General features: G+C 38.8%; 1 protein-coding gene across 2 annotated transcripts in view; it reads left to right on the forward strand.

The window, feature by feature from the left end:
• The window catches only part of znf385b (zinc finger protein 385B), a 101,558-nt gene extending 85,036 nt beyond the window's left edge, over positions 1 to 16,522 (forward strand). For both annotated transcript variants that reach the window (XM_079463653.1, XM_079463652.1), the window contains exons 5-9: positions 7,983 to 8,172; positions 12,805 to 13,116; positions 13,990 to 14,174; positions 14,825 to 14,926; positions 15,407 to 16,522. In XM_079463653.1, the coding sequence (XP_079319779.1) occupies positions 7,983 to 8,172; positions 12,805 to 13,116; positions 13,990 to 14,174; positions 14,825 to 14,926; positions 15,407 to 15,613 (996 nt within the window). In that variant the 3' untranslated portion in view covers positions 15,614 to 16,522. The remainder of the gene's footprint in view (positions 1 to 7,982; positions 8,173 to 12,804; positions 13,117 to 13,989; positions 14,175 to 14,824; positions 14,927 to 15,406) is intronic.
• Positions 16,523 to 16,811: the final 289 nt, after the last annotated feature.

Here is a 16,811-nt window from a genome sequence, read left to right on the forward strand (position 1 = left end):
TTTCCTTTCGCAACAGTGACAACAGATTTAGAGGTTGGGTTAGGGGAGGGGCTTAAGTCGGACAATGAGATTCAAATTGTACAAATGAATAGGAATTAGCCACCTCATAAAATAGTTACAAATTCTAGATCAGGTGGAAATCTTTACATTCCTTACTATTCCCGGTCCAATTTACAATGGGCAGACGGAGTTTTTTTGCATTTGCATTTCTATCTCTTCTTCACATTTAAACTGGCAATTCACAGCTCAAACGTAATTTCTTTAGCCACAGCATTGAAGATAAAGTAACTCCAAATGCCAATGTTAACTAGCCGTGAAGAACAATGCCGAAACTAAATATATAAAAGCGATTTTCTGCATTACATTTTCTTTTTCTAATACTGCACCTGATGCCTTTCGTCCTTCCCTCTTTTTAATCTATGTAAACAGATTTTCATGTAAAATGAAAAACATTTCCAGTATTTATTTACTGGCTGAACTTTGATGAATGAAATGCCAGGGGTTGTAGTAAACAGTAAGGTTGTGTTTATGAGTGAGAACACAGGTGTGGGATTCTACACAGAGCCTCTCATCTGGCAGAAAGTGGAGCGGTGTGCTGTTCTTCTCAATGGGAGAAGGGCAATTACTTACTGCACTGCCATGTTGTACCATTCTGTCTTGGCCATGATTAAGCTATTTAATTTAAGATGAATGGCACAAGGTGGCATTAAGCCCTGGCTGACGGAGGGCTCCCACAGCGAGCTGTAATTGAGAAAAGACTTCTCTGGAAGTTGAAAACAGATGCTGGAGTACCATTGAGCATCTGTTTTGTCTCCTCAAACTTTTTTTCACCTTTATCGTGACAAACAGGCAGGAATGCGAGACGGGGAACACCTCTGAGCAAATGCAGACGTGGTCACATCTCGACGGGGCGGCTGCCGGGCGTCCCGGCTTGTGTGTTGTTCCCTCCCACTGTGCAATTTTGGTTGATTGCTATCTTCTTTGAAACACTGTTTTTTCTAGAACGTGTTTCTGAATTGAAGCGACTGCTAGAGATTAACTTGTCTGGGAGCCCTGTTATCTTCTAACTTTCTCTGGCTCCAAACAAGCGCAATAAAAGAGGAAAGTAAAGTGCCCTTCTTCTCGTGATAATTGAAAACGGTTTCCTCTCGCGATTGCCCGTTTGAGCAACGCTTTTAAGATTAGGCGTCATATCTGAGGCTAACGCGGGGCGGAGGTGTCAGCGGATGTTCTGCAGACCGCAGAGGTCTTTGATGCTAATTCTGGGTGCACGTGTTGTCACGTTCTGATTCGGGAAGATAGAGCTGTCTCTCTCGCTCTATCTGTTCCCTGGAGATGCTCATCTGCAGGCTCAGTCCAAAGCGCATCCTGCTTAAGTGAAAGTGATGCTCTGGTTGGCATGTCAGAATAAATCAGCCGGCGTCCCTGACTCTGTGTTTACCTTTATCCTCCGCTGGGCCGAAGATGCTGTGTTTTATGTGCTGCTTTGGGAGAATAGAGATATGCACTCTTGTCCACAGGCAGTGTTGGGTAACAGAATCCGGACCGCATGTAAATCTGTCAGATGAGGGATGTACATTTAAATCCGTGAATGTAAATCTTTTATCTAACACGGTTCCTTTGGCTCACTTGGTGAAACGTCCCAGGGATCACATTTACTGATAAAATGAATGTGATTTTTTTAGATTTTGCTACAGAATTTTAAAAGAGCTCCTTGAGTGAAGATTACTATTTTACTAGTAAGTCTACATACAAGATATGAAACCCCCTTCTACTAAACATGCTTATCTATTCCAGTAATTCCAATCAAAACAAATATTGTTTCCATCTTTTAACTCAAGGAAATGACTAAAGTAGTCAAATTAGAAGCGGGCATCCCAATACTTTTGTCCATATTGTGTATATATAGACTGATGGATATAAAAACATATTCTTTCAAGTGGTCCACACATTGGACCAAGCTTCAAACTTGGTCTGTGTCTTTATTAAGGCTTAAACACGTCTTCATTCTACGGCTGTGATGTAATTTAAGCCCGTACTTTAGAGCACGCTATGAAACTACTGTGACATTCAATCCTGTTGCCGGAGGGGAAAACAATGTAAGACTAAAGGTCTGAATACATCCTCAGCCATCATCTTAATGAAATTGAGAGAAGCCATATTTCCATTTTGTGTTTCTGTTTCAATAATGAGACCAAATGTGTTGCTGTGAAGTGTCTTATGGGCATTTTGCTCAAATTACATCATGTACGGGTGAGATGAATAGGAAAGTGATATATTCCCTCCGCCTGTACTAAAAAAATACTTTGAAAAGCTTTCCAAACCACAGCATAAAATAACATATATTTTAACATTTGATGTACATTTTTAGATGTGGCCAAATGAATGGTGATGTGATTTCCAGCACATTGGTGTATTTATAGTTTGTTAGACTATTTGGTAACACTTCACAATTAGTTACACCTACAATTAGGTACAATTTGTTAACGGTAGTAAATCCGTTAGCTAACAATAAACTATTTAGTTTTACAGTGTTTATTCATCCCTGTTTATGTTTGTTCATGTCAATGGTTATTCCTGTTAATTCATGGTGCATTAACTAATGTTAACAGTGACAATGTGTGATTTTAAAAAATATTAGTAAATGCTGAAATTAACATGAACTAACATTAATATAATAAATATTGTACTAGTATTTTTCATGTTAGTACACTTTAGCTAATGCATTAACTAATGTTAACAAATAGCACCTAATTGTAAAGCGTAAACGACTATTTCAAAATTGTAGACGTTTATGTTGATGAAATAATTATTGTGTAAGTATGGAAAAAATTCCATTGGCCCAATTTAGGACTGTTCAACGATTAATCGCATCCAGAATAAAAGTTTGTGTTTATATAATGCGTGTATGTGTACTGTGAATGTAAATTTTCTCACCAGTGCCACTGAAAGAACACAGTTTCCCTTTACCAAATAGATTGATTTCAAGTGCTATCACACTTAGTATTTTAACACGTGGGAATGTCACCGGTGCTGTCAGACTAATGGACAAATGGACACAAATCCAAACTCATGACAGACTTTGCCCTTAATGTGCCAGATCAATACCTGAAAGCCAAGCTTTAAATGGCATATATGTCCATTATGTTTTCAAGCAGAGCTCGTCCAACTTTACCAAGCGTGTAATCACAGGACAGTCTTTAACAACTCAAATCCGCCACGCAGTTAACTGACCCCGATTGACCCTCTAGTTCAACTTGAGTTTCTTAAATGGCTCATGCAACTTACCTTATCACAAATGTGTTTAGCATTACGGTTTATGTGCTTTCCACAAACTTAACACGCTCCCATTTTCTACAGACTGCCACTTGTTAATACGACAATTAGAGTTTAGGCGAGGCCTGCGGGTGGCTGACAGGTCCATAAACCGCGTTTGGTTTGGTATCGTTTTTATTTCATATTTCGTCTTTCAAATCTTGGCCCTCAGTTTAGCTATTAAAATAAATTCTTGCAGATGTGGCCTAAATAAACTCTGTGATTGGGAAACCCGTAGTTCAATTTGAGTTGGTCCGCGTCCCTCTAAGCTTTGCCAAATACACAAGAATGTTTATAACATGAGCCCTTTCTCCATCTGCTTTGTCTTTTGCCACTACTGTTGACTTACATAGTTTTTTTGTGCCTTTGTCGGGTGTTTGTTTTGAAGGTGAAACCGCTACTGGTGTTTGCTTTGAAGAGCGCATTAAATAAATGAGAATAATGGACTCTTAGGTTTCCCCTATATCCTGTAAATGAGATGTTTTATCTTCATTTGCACACAGCGTAACGGAGAAGCCCGGGCCATTTCATTTGAAGTTACCTGATCTGAAGGTGCGTGTCCCGCTGTGATGTGACATTAGGTGAAGTGGCGGCGTCCCTCGCAGAGACACGCAACCCTTTTGTGCGAACAAGCCAATATGGAAGATAACTAGCACATCTCATTAAAGCTTTATGATCTCTTATACACATGCTGTGTCATTAATGCACAGGGGTAATACAGAGCACTCCCCCACAACACATGTCTCTATTGAACTGTCGTGTTGTTGCTCGACTAACATTACTAGGTAGAATAAGGACAGCCTGATCTTCTGCTGAAGGATGTCTGGAGCTTGTAAAGTGCGATGCCAAGGTTGTGGAGGTTCGATGCCCAGGAAAAACACATACTGTACTAAATGACATTTTTGGCCACATGAATAGATGTATAAAACATAGCAAATGGAAAGTTTTTCTTAATTGAGATTTGCAGCAGTTACTGTGAAGTTTAATAGTGAGGTTGGATTCAGGACTTAATTTACTGTAAATAATTATTTGCAATTTTGATTCCATTTTAGCAGTTAATGTTAGTGTGAGTTCATCTTTTAATTATGTATTTTTAGAGACGGTTTCATCGGACGCACTTGCCTGGCCCCAAGTTAACCTCCGCTATTTAATTCATATTTATTTTCATTTACATTTAATTGTATATTAATTGTATTCAATTAAAACCACTCAACAGTTATTGGTTCTTTGCGGAGGTCCGGAAGTGAAGTTTGGGTCACACAACATTGTTTGTGTTGTTGCCACTGAAACCATACTTTTATTTTAGTTTTATATATTTTAAGTTTATCATTTTTATGCCACAACTATAACATAAACATGATATGTTTTGTTTAGTTTTAGTTTTTCACAAGAAACATGGTTTGGTTTAAGTGACTGTTTTTAAATAACTTTAGCAGAGTGAAGTTACGGATTGGTTGTTTATGTGACATGTTGACTAAACACAATATATGTACCTGGAAGAGCATTCTGTTGTTCGTTGGAATTCCAGCGAACACACATTTTGATAAATTGTATAACTTGAATGCGCTGTCGCTTCTGATAAAACCTTCTGCCTAATGCATCATTTTAAATGTAATATAATACAGACCCATTTTTCAAAAAGTAATAATTGAATCATCACAAGAACATGTAAAGGAACCAGAAATGGTAAATTCTTCACGACTCACATCAATATTTAAGAAGCCGGTCTTTTGCCTTTTTAGAAGTTGCTAAGTGAAGGATTAAAAGCGTTTGGAAGTTCAGATTGAGGCGTTTTTTGCCAAACATCAATCTACAGTTCACATACTCTTATGTCTTGTGCTTGGAGGAAGAGGAAATATTTGAAAGGTGTTTTTGAAATACGGGTGCTGCAAGGTAGAAACATAAAATCACAATTTTATCTGTACTCTTAGTTGATGGACTGGCTAATGGAAATGGGCAAACTTTTAAAAGCACAATTTAAACTTACATTTTAGGCTTTTACTGTGGTTGAAAACGTTTTTATTGGGTGAAATGAAGGGTGAGGAAAAATAACTCGCTGTATGACTTCATGGAGCGAGGTGTTTTGTGAGCAGGGGTTAACAACAGCGGTTGGCACGAATACATTCAGCACTTGTGTTGCATAATTGACTTTGGATCATCCAAGTTTATCAGTGAATCTGTCATGACCGAGGGGGTGTGACAGAGGGGGGAAGAACCCAATTGCAGGCAGCGGAAGGTGGTGGGGAAGACTTTATTACTTACACAAAACAAACACCCACGATGGGGAGAACACTGACGAGACTAAAATATCAAACTGTGAAACAAACACTTCCCACGAGGGGGCAAAAACTAAATAAAGACAACGACACAACGTCTTAACATTCGAGACAAGGCAAGGCAAGGCAAGGCACACAAACACGGAAACTAGTACAACAAACAAGCACAAGACAGTAGACATGAGGGCATTAAGGGAGAAAAACAAAGGAGATAACAATGGGCAGGTGTGGGTAATGAGAAACGAGAGCTGCTGGGCCAAAGACGAGACCGGAGAGAACGCATATTATATCATGACTGACAATAATATGTTTCTCTCCACACAAAACATGTGGCCCTGTCATGATCCTGCCACTAGACCACGAAATCAAGACATGAGAAGGCATAACCATGACAGGATCACTCCATAATGCTAGCATGCTTATTTATTTTTATACAGGTTTTCAAACCCTGTTAGTCTGTGTTTTACATCAGCTGTTTAATGTATTCATGATGAAATAGATTCTATACAAGATTAACGATTAGTTCATACAGCATCACATGTCACAAGCTGTTACAGTGTGTTGGTGTGTATGTTTTTGACAGGTGTCTTGTGTCATACATGAGCAGTGAACAGGAGGACACACAGACTGATGTAGGGTACGGCACTAATGTTGCTGGCAATTCAGATGTGCAGATATCAGCATATAGCTGTACTGGTGTTTTTGCCTATGCAAGCTTTTTTCATGTGCAAGGATTGCGTCATATGTATTTATTAATATGCCTACCTTTCATGAATATCTTGTAATGTCTGACTGCTCCCGAATGTCAAATACGGGCCTTGTTTATAATACACAAGCCGATGTTTGTAAAAACATTCTTGCAAAAAATGTTGCTTTGGGATAATCCACGAAACATGAGGTGAATGGATTTCTCATGTTGTAAATTGTTACATTTCTAAGAATGAACAATGCAACAATTTACGTAAAAATGGTTTTGCAAATAGTCCCCAACCCCAAAAATATTCTGCTCGTATTGACTTGATCATAAGACTTAAACTATGGTCAGCGTACAATGATACAATGATTTTGTATATATTGAAATGTATGCGCATATTAAGCTGGAGAGAAAGTCACTTTATAAATGTCAGGAACACTTAATCCAGGTCACAGGAGCTGTTAACATTTTCACCATGCAGAGAAGTCGACGCGGGCCGTCACATCACACACATCACTGTCTACAACAGCATCAGTCGTGTGTGTCATTCTAGCACTCATGACTGTCACTTAAACAAGCAATCGTTGGACGTTACGCACCTTGTTTTTCCCCTTTCACTCTCTCTCTCTCTCTCTCTCTCTCTCTCTCTTTCTCTTTCTCTCAGTCTTTCTCTTTTAGATGTCATGTCAAGATGTCATGTTCGACCCCTCTTTAGTCACCGCATCTTTATGAAATGTGTTAGCAGCATGCTTTGTCATAGATATTTCTTTCACAGTTTGTGTGTTTGTTTTGATCTATTGTATATGTATTAACTGTTAATATGTTAATAGTTAATATGTTTCTTTCAATAGCGGCACATCCAATACTGTTCTGAAAGCAATCGAACCTATTGTCTGTTTATCCAATCGGTCGATTTTAAAACGTTTTCATGTATCCTGAAAAATGCGAGAAATGCAAAATAAATGTATACAAATTTACACGATTTTATCCGAACCTGGCCATTCTTAATGCTTCATGTTGCTTCCAGTCGCAACTTTTATAAAAAATGAATGACTTCCTATCTGTCAATGTGAACGTCCCTTAGATCTTGCTTTGTTTTTGCATCATGTCAATTGTATAGTCTTTATCTGTAATCATTTTTTTAAGTCATGCTATTGAAGTGACATAACATTTCTTTAATCGCAGCTCAGACACCTAGAATCCTTGAGCTGCCAGAAATCCCTTAAACTTGCAGTTAGTCAATGGGACGGAGTTGCAGCCTTTGGAAAGAAAAACTTTGTCACTTTGATGTCATAAAAATGAGAAACAGAGCTTCTTTTTCATACCAGTCAGATATTCAAAGGGATGGTAATCCTTCATAAGCTCTCTCTCGATCTCGCGTCTCTCTCTTTGAGTCATTAAGTCTCCTTCCCTTTGAAATTTGAACAATTTAAGATACGAGCAAACTCTCCATTAACAATCTCGCCAAGTGCAAACCATCGCCGTCTGTTTAGCGTTTTCTATTGAGAATCAATTCTCTCTGAACATGCCTCGTACTTTATTCCCTGTCTCCGATTCCAGCATCACAATCTCGATGCTGAACAGTGCCTGCTATTGAAAGCGTGCTTGGGTTGTGTGTGACTTCCGTCTATGATGGTACTGTAGATGTAGTGTGAGAAATGAGCCTGATTGGATGGTTCATTTGTTCTCCTTTGTAGAGCCAAGCCGAGGCGCACTACAAAGGCAGTAAACATGCCAAGAAGCTCAAAGCGCAGGAGACCACGAAAAATAAGCAGAAAAGTGCTGCCGCCCAGGACTGCGGCGCTAAGACAGTCTGCACCTCCACCTCCACCTCCACCAATACCACCTCCTGCAGTTCTGTCACTGCCAGATGCCCTGACCAACCAGGTTAATAGCTCCTTTTGTTCTTGCTCCACACCTTCTTTCTTGTCCTGTTTCTCCGCTCCTACCCTCTCCATCCTCTTCCCGACTGTGTGTCATAAATGTCGTACGTGCTTCTGTGTTTGTTTGCTTTCGTGCTTTCACTCTCTAACCCCGAACCCTGCCAGTGTTTATACTCCGTCTGTGTGTGTGTTTGTGTACAAGGGATCTTTTTTAAACATTATGTGAAGAATGCATTGATGCGAATCAAAACTTGAGGCGTGCATGCCTTGCAAGGGTTTACTTAAGTACTTTTAGAACAGGGCTATTGTATTTGAATGGATGGTTAACCCCAAACTAAGATTTCTGTGAAATAATGTCTCATGTCATTCCAAACCTGTATGACTTTGTTTCTTCTGCTGAACACGAACGAAGATATTTTGAAGAACAACACTGGCCCCCGTTGACTTTCATTGTATAGACACAAAACCACAAAAACATTTCTCCAAATATCTTCTTTCACGTTTCACTGAAGAAAACATCATATACAGGTTTTAAAAGACGCGATGGTGACGGAAAATAAAGACGGGAGTAATAAGGATGGAACATGACTGATGTTTTCATAAACGCCAGAATAAAAGCATAAATATTTGAGTATTAAACAAGCGATTAGGTAAGATGCGAAGAAAATTCTGGCAAACGTACCTGGCCCCGTGCCTCTCAAACCAGAAGTTTTATTTTAACAAGGTCTCTGATCATTTCGGTCTGATCTTAACAGCTTGATCGACACATTTCCAAACTGATTCTTTAATGAACCTGAAACAGTGAGATTCAGGCTTTGCTAAGAGGCTGTTAGAGAATGAAGCAGTGCAAACTATATTAGATCCGACAGGAAAATCTCGAGTGCTGTTCTTTATTTCACATGCAGAGAGGTTTAGAATTAGGACATTTAGAATTCTGAAGGTCAAAGAGAGGATGGACAGTGTTGGTGGAAAAACTAAATGATAATTCTTTTGTAAGGGGACTTTTTGTAATATAACCCCCTTGTATACAGTTCACTGATGATATTGATTCCATTAAACATCGGTTGTGTTCTGGAGCTGTACACTGCTAAGTCACAACCGTCTCTGGATTTTTCAGGCAGTTTAATGTGGGCATTTTTGGCTTGGTACTTTTAATTCAGTAAGTAAGCAAGTACATACATTTATTTTTAATAAACTATTAGATTATTGAGTGTACATTTTTATGTTTAAATCTCCCAATAGAGATTTTAGCAGATTGGTTACCATATGCATTGCCATAACCATAAATTATTTACAAATAGCATTGGAACCAATAGTTATTGTAGTGAGACCCTGGTTAACTATAGTTTTACTACAAATTAAACTATAAAAAGAACTATGGTTACTAGTTAAAGATATTTTCTACTGTTGTTATTATAGTTTTATTAATATACCATTTTCTATTAATATAAATATTTTGAAATTGCTTTTTATATATTTAGTTTTCATGATAAATTCTTTAAATATTTAGCGGTTTTGTTATGTGCTGTTGGCATTTATTTGTTTGTTTTATTTATTATATTTTATTGTTTTTATTTTATAATAATTTATATGACTTTTATATTATTATTAGCACTATTATTATTGTCATTATTTTAAGTATTGATATTTGTGTTTATTTCTATTTTAGTTTTAAGCCGTTATTTGATTTGATTCAATGGACATATTTAGTTTCAGTTAACCACAAAAATTCCCGCTATAGTTTAACATTGGTAATTGTTTTGAGGACAAAGCAAAGACAAAAAGCCACACTCTTAATCTCATGGGGTGTTCAAATGTAATTTTGTGAGTATTCTTACACCCCTGAACATATGCTGAGGTAAAGACCTGTCCCGGTGAGAGGTGATCCGCCATATGCCAACCACATCTCACTTTACCTGCAGCTCAGCTTGCTCGCTCAATCATTGCCTGCATATTGAGTTCCTTTTGCATTATCGTTTTGTGTTGTTTTTTGCGTTTAAATGTTTAATTAAGCTCAATGACAGCAGGTCTTGCAGGGTAAGCATGCTGAGATGTGTTGTATTACTTCCCCTCTCTTTGATTCGACGGAATTAGATTTGTGTTGCATTTCAAAGAACATAATCATCTGATCTTTGCTTCATGCTGTGACCCACTCAATTTCAGACCCTAGTGCCTGATTAAGAATCAAGCCTGGGATGTACCAAGACACGTGCCCTACAGGGGGCCAATCTGAGCCGTCGCATACTTTCCAAAGTCTTTTTCTCTAGCTGCAAATTCAGAGATAGATTCCGGTGCGTCTCATTTATTAGGCAGTGGTGTTCCTCATTGGTATGCAGCGTGTTTTTTGCAAATCAGGCCACATGAATGTCAGCCTGAATCACAGATGGCTTATGGGTCCTTGCTGTCACGCTTGTGTATTAGCGCAGAGTTGAGCTCAGACATAGCATCGGGGTGGGTGGGTGCGCTGCCGTCTCATCGAAACGTGGATTCGGAGAGTGAAGTCAGATTTAGATTACTTGGGAAAACTTCAAGGGCTAAATCATTCAAGCTCCAGGATTTTACGTAAGAGGCTGTTTTATGTAATGTTTTAGAAGGCTGTGTGTTGGATTATTTTGGGATGGTAATTGCGCTTGGTTTTTGTAAGATCCAAGACTCGCTCCATATCCACGACTCTCTGGCTCTGAAAAGATATAGCAAGGTCGTTTCAACGTTGCAGTCACTGTTGATATGAATCCAAACAAGTGCCAGTTGTTATCCAGTTGTTGGCTGTGTCCCAAAACTTTCCAGTTCCATACATAAGTGTCATTTTAAAGAAATAGTTCACCTTCAAAATGAAAACTCTGTTATTATTTACAGAACCTGTATGACTTTCTTTCTTCTGCAGAACACAAAAAAATATTTTGAAAAATGTTGGTAACTGAAAACCATTGGTCCCCATTGACTTGCATTGGTTTTGTGTCTATACAATGAAGTCAATGGGAATCAATGGTTTTTGGTTACTAACGTTCTTCTTGAGTTTTGCAGAAGAAAGAAAATCGCACCGGTTTAAAATGAAAACACAGTGAGTAAATGATGACAGAGTTTCCATTTTGAAGGTGAACTATTCCTTTAAGGCCTTGCCAAAAGGTAGGCAGGGGGATTATATTGTATTCAGTGATCAATTTTTTACCCAAAATTAACATTTTCATCATTTATTCAAGTCAGTTCAAACCTGTATGACTTTCGAACCCAAAAATGGATATTTTTAAGAACATTGGTGACCAAACATCATTGACCCCATTGACTTCCATTGTTTGGATACAAAACCACTGAGATTTCAAAATATTTGTGTGTTCCACGCATAGGCGTAATTTGCGCAAGACATTTTTCGAAGAAATTAAGAAATGCTTGTGGAAGGTGTGTTTTGTTTAGGGGTCATTAACATCTAAAACTTGTGGAAAGTGCAGGACGCGCCGCTTTCTCACCATCTCTCGTACGTTATATCTGCGACTACAGAGACGTGGCCAGTGTGAAATGCTTGCATCATCCGCACTCACGGCGCTTGCTTGTGCATCCAGTCCAAGCTTAAAAACTCGCAAACCAATGAACAAGTGACATTTTTCATCATAGAGATTAACATTTTTTTTGTGTTTTGCACCGCAACATAATATATATAATAAGAAAAGTTACGCCACTGGTTCCACGGATGTAAGAATGTCATATACAGGACTTTTTTTGTTTGTTTGGCCAAACTATCACATTTAAGCATCATTGTGTGTTTTCTTTGCAGAAAAGTGTATCCCATTGCAATGAGCTGAGTGGAATTTTAATTACAAACATGCTTTTAAGTCAAGTCAAGTCAGCTTTATTTTTATAGCGCTTTTTACAATTTTCATTGTTACAAAGCAGCTGTACAAGAAAACATTGACTATAAGCAAAACATATAATGTTATGCAAGTCAAAACACAGGTCAAATATCAGACAGACTATAAATTCCTATATGCAGTGTTAATGAAATAAAAGTATAAAATGTATGTACTGTGTGTGCAAATATATGTGCTATTTGCATATAACACAAATTCTCAATCGGTCACTTCTAAAATTCTGTTAAAATGTTACAGCAAGACACGTGACTCTGTTTCCTGCCAAATAGTTACAATACATGCTCAGTGACTCACAGAAAAAATAGTGAAAAAAGCATAATACTAAAATGAAAAGAACATTTGACAAATAAACAAGAGCAGAAGCCCAGAGCTGCAGGTTAGTCTCAGCTGATGTAATGTCACAGAATGGAAAAATATTAGTGTGTTCTGGCTCCTGAGGGAGGATGAAATCATAAGCAGAGTGTGACATTTATTTAAAGCAGTATTCTCTGAGGGTCCTTTGGAGAGGAGGCGGAGACTACAGACATCGAGCCACCGCTGCATGTAACGCAATGACAAGGGCGTATGGTTGGAGGGAGTTTCAGGGTCAAGTCCAATCGCATCAGAACACGAAGTCTTTTTCAACTTATCCCATATAGAAACTGCAGCTCTTGCCTGCAGTTCAAATGCAAGGGTACAAAAAAGATTTTTTTTAAACAAAAGACATTTTGTCAAGGTCTCACCACTAACTTTACAATCCTATGTGTGTGTATTTTCCTCTCTTGTGTTTCCAGAAAGAAAGTCAGAGCCCCCGGCTATGAACAAAAGTCCTGTTTCCCCGCAGGTCCTCGTGCCCACTCCTACCCCGTCTCCTGTGCCGTTAACGCCCAGCCCTTGCAAGGCGGCTCCCGCGCACGCCAGCCCACCCAGTGAGCCTTCAGGGCCAGTGGCAGCTCTAAAGAGCACCCCCAATCCTGCAGCGGTGCCAACGGCTCAAACGGAGACCAGCGGGGAGTCTGAAGAAGAGAAAGCCAAGAAGCTGCTGTACTGTTCGCTGTGCAAAGTAGCTGTCAACTCTCTCTCACAGCTGGAGGCGCACAACACAGGTGTGCCAAACATCTGCCTCTGCATCACATTATCTCTTCATAGCCTCTCTCGCCGTTTTATGATCTTCATGAACATTTCATGGGGTGACCTCCGGGGCTTAGAAATGTGGGATGTCGTTACAGTCACAACATGTATTGAACTGTACACGGAGTCGATACTGTGTGAATAAAATTCCGTCTTGACTATCTTTGTAGATCTAAAAAGGTTTTTATTGAAAATGTCCAGGCTTGATTTTTTTGTCATTATCGAGATTAAATGGTTGACACAGTCAAGAAGGCATTGAATTTTCATACATTCGTACATTTATAGTTTTTCCTATTATCTTTCTCCTGCTTTCACATCTAAAATATTTCATCAGCCCTTTTATAAGTAAAATAATTCATCACGAGTGACTGAAAGGTGCAGAAAAATCTCTCTTTCCTGCATTAAAGATTACTCTCATCATTTTTTAACAAGCGATTCAGATTATCCAGAGCCGCTGGGGTCAATACCTTCAGATCTGTTTAAATTCAAATGTATTTTAATTGGTCGTCTATGTTTTTTCGTTCATCGTCTGGAAAATATTGCTCTGAAATTGATCGCCATGAAATAAGGTTCCTCTATATTGTTATGGTTGTGGTGTGGATTCCGCTCTTCTCTTAAATTTACAAGGGTTTTTAAAACATTATATTTATAGTCATCTTTATATTTATCATTCTTGTTGTAAACAGACCATTAGAATTTCTGAAGTATGTACGCCTTTGTAACGTTATTTTACTTTAAGCCCCACAGCAGAGATATGAACCTTAAAGAATTAAATGATTGAATAAAGTGACTTCCATTAAAGATTGTTCCTTAAACAACTATAATCTCTGTTTTATCTGGTTCATCAGGTTCAAAGCACAAAACTATGTTGGAGGCAAGAAATGGAGCTGGTCCCATTAAGGCATACCCCAGACCCGGGTCCAAACTCAAACTTCAAGCCACACAACTCAATAAAGGCTCAGGCTTACAGAACAAAACCTTTCATTGTGAAATCTGTGATGTCCACGTCAACTCAGAAATTCAACTTAAACAGGTACAGCAGCGGCTCAATTCATTTTGAGTTCATGACCCATGTGATAAACTTTTGAAAGGGATGTACACATACTGTACCATATCTCTTGACTTCCAACGCCATGTGTCCAATTAAACTACTCTTAACTTGACCGTCTGGAGGGGAACTTGGTATTTTGGCACATATTCATGTGGCACATGCTGGTAAAAAACAATAAACAAAGCTATGCAAGAGGACACGTGTCTCACACTAGTTTTAATTGGGCTTCGTTGGATTTTTGTGCATATACAAATTTTACCAAACGTTTCCGTTTCAGCCTTATACTGAGAATATATACTTTATTCAGTCTTGTACTAATATTATTAAATACCTCAAGGTTAGGTAGCTTGTTGGGTTACCACATGATGTCCAATGTACAAACCTTGTTTTTTTAAGCGTTTGCAGTTAGTGTCTTTGTTTGCATGTGCCACAATTATTATTGGTAACAGACCATAATGTGTGCATTGTTTATTAATGAAATCACCATGAATGCCAGCTAATGTGATTTTCTATTGTGTAGTTTATGCCGTGATAAATAATTGTAATGTCAAGCATTCGGTCTATTCTTATTTTTTGTGTTATATAAATTGTCACTTTTTTATGACGTTAATCAATTGTGTTTAATTTCACAGCATATCTCCAGTAGGCGGCACAAGGACAGAGTGGCAGGCAAACCGACGAAACCCAAATTCAGCCCTTACAACAAGCAGCAGCGCAGCACCAACACGCTTGCAGTAATGCATTATTTATGCTCTTTATAATCAAGGCCTTTCATCAAGTGTTACTTGCATTTCAAGTATTAATGTGGTGAGGAGTTCATTCCTCACGCTGTAGTGGAGGCTGACAGTCCTCACTTTTTATTCTGATGCATCACAGTGGCTCAATCCTTGTTTGGGATTTGTTTTAGTTATACAGCATGTCAAATGTGTTTTAAAGCAATATAATATGTGCTGATCTGTCGGTAAGCCCCTTTATTACAGCAAATCTGTACATGACTTTCTTTCTTCTGTGGAATAGAAGAAGATATTGTGAGAAATGTCTCAGTGGTTTCGTGTCCGTACAGTGGAAGTCAATGGTCACCAACGTTCTTCACAATATCTTCTTTTGTCTTCTGCAAAAGAAAGAAAGTCATACAAGTTCAGTGAGAGTACGGAAGAACAGGGCACTCTGTTTTGTCTCCCTTACCAACTGTGTTCTCTCTGTCTCTCGTCCAGGCAAAACTAGTCTTGCAGAACGACTTGGTAAAGTCAATTTCACCAGCTTTCCTGTCCACACCATTCTCAGCCACCACAGTTCCCTCCATCTCCCTCCACCCGCGTCCCAGCACAACCATTTTTCAGACGCTTCCTCCCTCGTTTCTCCGGGCCGCTCCGGGTCCCATCCGGCGCACCGCAGGCTCCATCCTGTTTGCGCCTTACTGAGCCCTCGCGCAAGGACGAGACCGCTGGGTCGGAGGAGCTGTTCGTCTCAAACTATGCCCCGCTACGTGCTGTTCTTCTGGAAACAATGGTGTATTTATTTAACTTTACCCTTAACTCTCCTCACCGTGGAAATCCCAGGAAGGTGGTCGTCTCTGTGACGGATTTGCATTTGAAACATTCAGTGTTGAACTGCTTCCTGAAAGACTTGAATTATCGTGGTCTTCCTTTTCAACTGAACCAACAGCTTTGGATAAGGCGTCACCCAAAACGACACCAAACCTAACCATAGTACATGTTCAGTCACCGGCTTGATGTTGTCAGGGACTCGTGCTGCAGTTTTGGCCTATGTGCTGTCTTGTATTGTGTAGTCTCAGTCACCGGTGCTTCAAAGCTCGTTTCCTTTTTTTGACGTTATCATCCTTTTATCTGACATAGGATTTCTCATCCCCCCATGTGTTCAGATTCTTATTTTTCTCATATAAGTAGATTCGGTCTGTTTTCATCATAAAAATCTCTTCTCTTTAATAGGAAACCCATGGGCCTGTCATCTTTCTGTGATTTCCTTGTTTGCCATGAGACTGTAATAAGTTGCAGTTCTCTGATGATGCAATAATGTATAGATCAATAAATATTGATATTCGTCATAGTGTATTTATTTACCTACCAGGTTGCAATACTAGTCGAGTTTTATGAGCTGGAAGAGGAACTCAGAGAATTAGGTACGTCATTTGGTACGTTATTTTTAGAGACTGAAAGAGAAAAATTTCCATTCACTGAGAGTTCTTTATTTGGCTGTGGAATTTCCTGCTCCATAGTATATACAGGTATGTGTGTATGTATGTATGAGAGTCTGTACATAAAGATACTACATTTACAATAAAATAATTTATTTAAGTGATTTCTGACATGATGAGGACATCCTGTGTTTTTTTTATTAGTCTTGAAAATTGCAATCACAGGTTTATTGTTGTTTTGTGGTTCAGCTACATTTGAAGTTTCAATAAATGCTAATAAAAACACACCTATTACCGCAAGTCATATTAAAGGGTTGGCTAAATGACTAAAAGAGGAAATTTTGAACAGCGGCGGCACGCATTGGCTTGCATTGGTTTTGTGTCCATACAATAGATGTGAATGGGTACGGCTGTTGTTTGGTTACCAACATTCGTCAAAATATCTTCTTTTGTGTTCTGCAGAA

This window comes from Barbatula barbatula (genome assembly GCF_947034865.1).
Source record: "Barbatula barbatula genome assembly, chromosome: 9".
NCBI classification, from domain to species: Eukaryota; Metazoa; Chordata; class Actinopteri; order Cypriniformes; family Nemacheilidae; genus Barbatula; species Barbatula barbatula.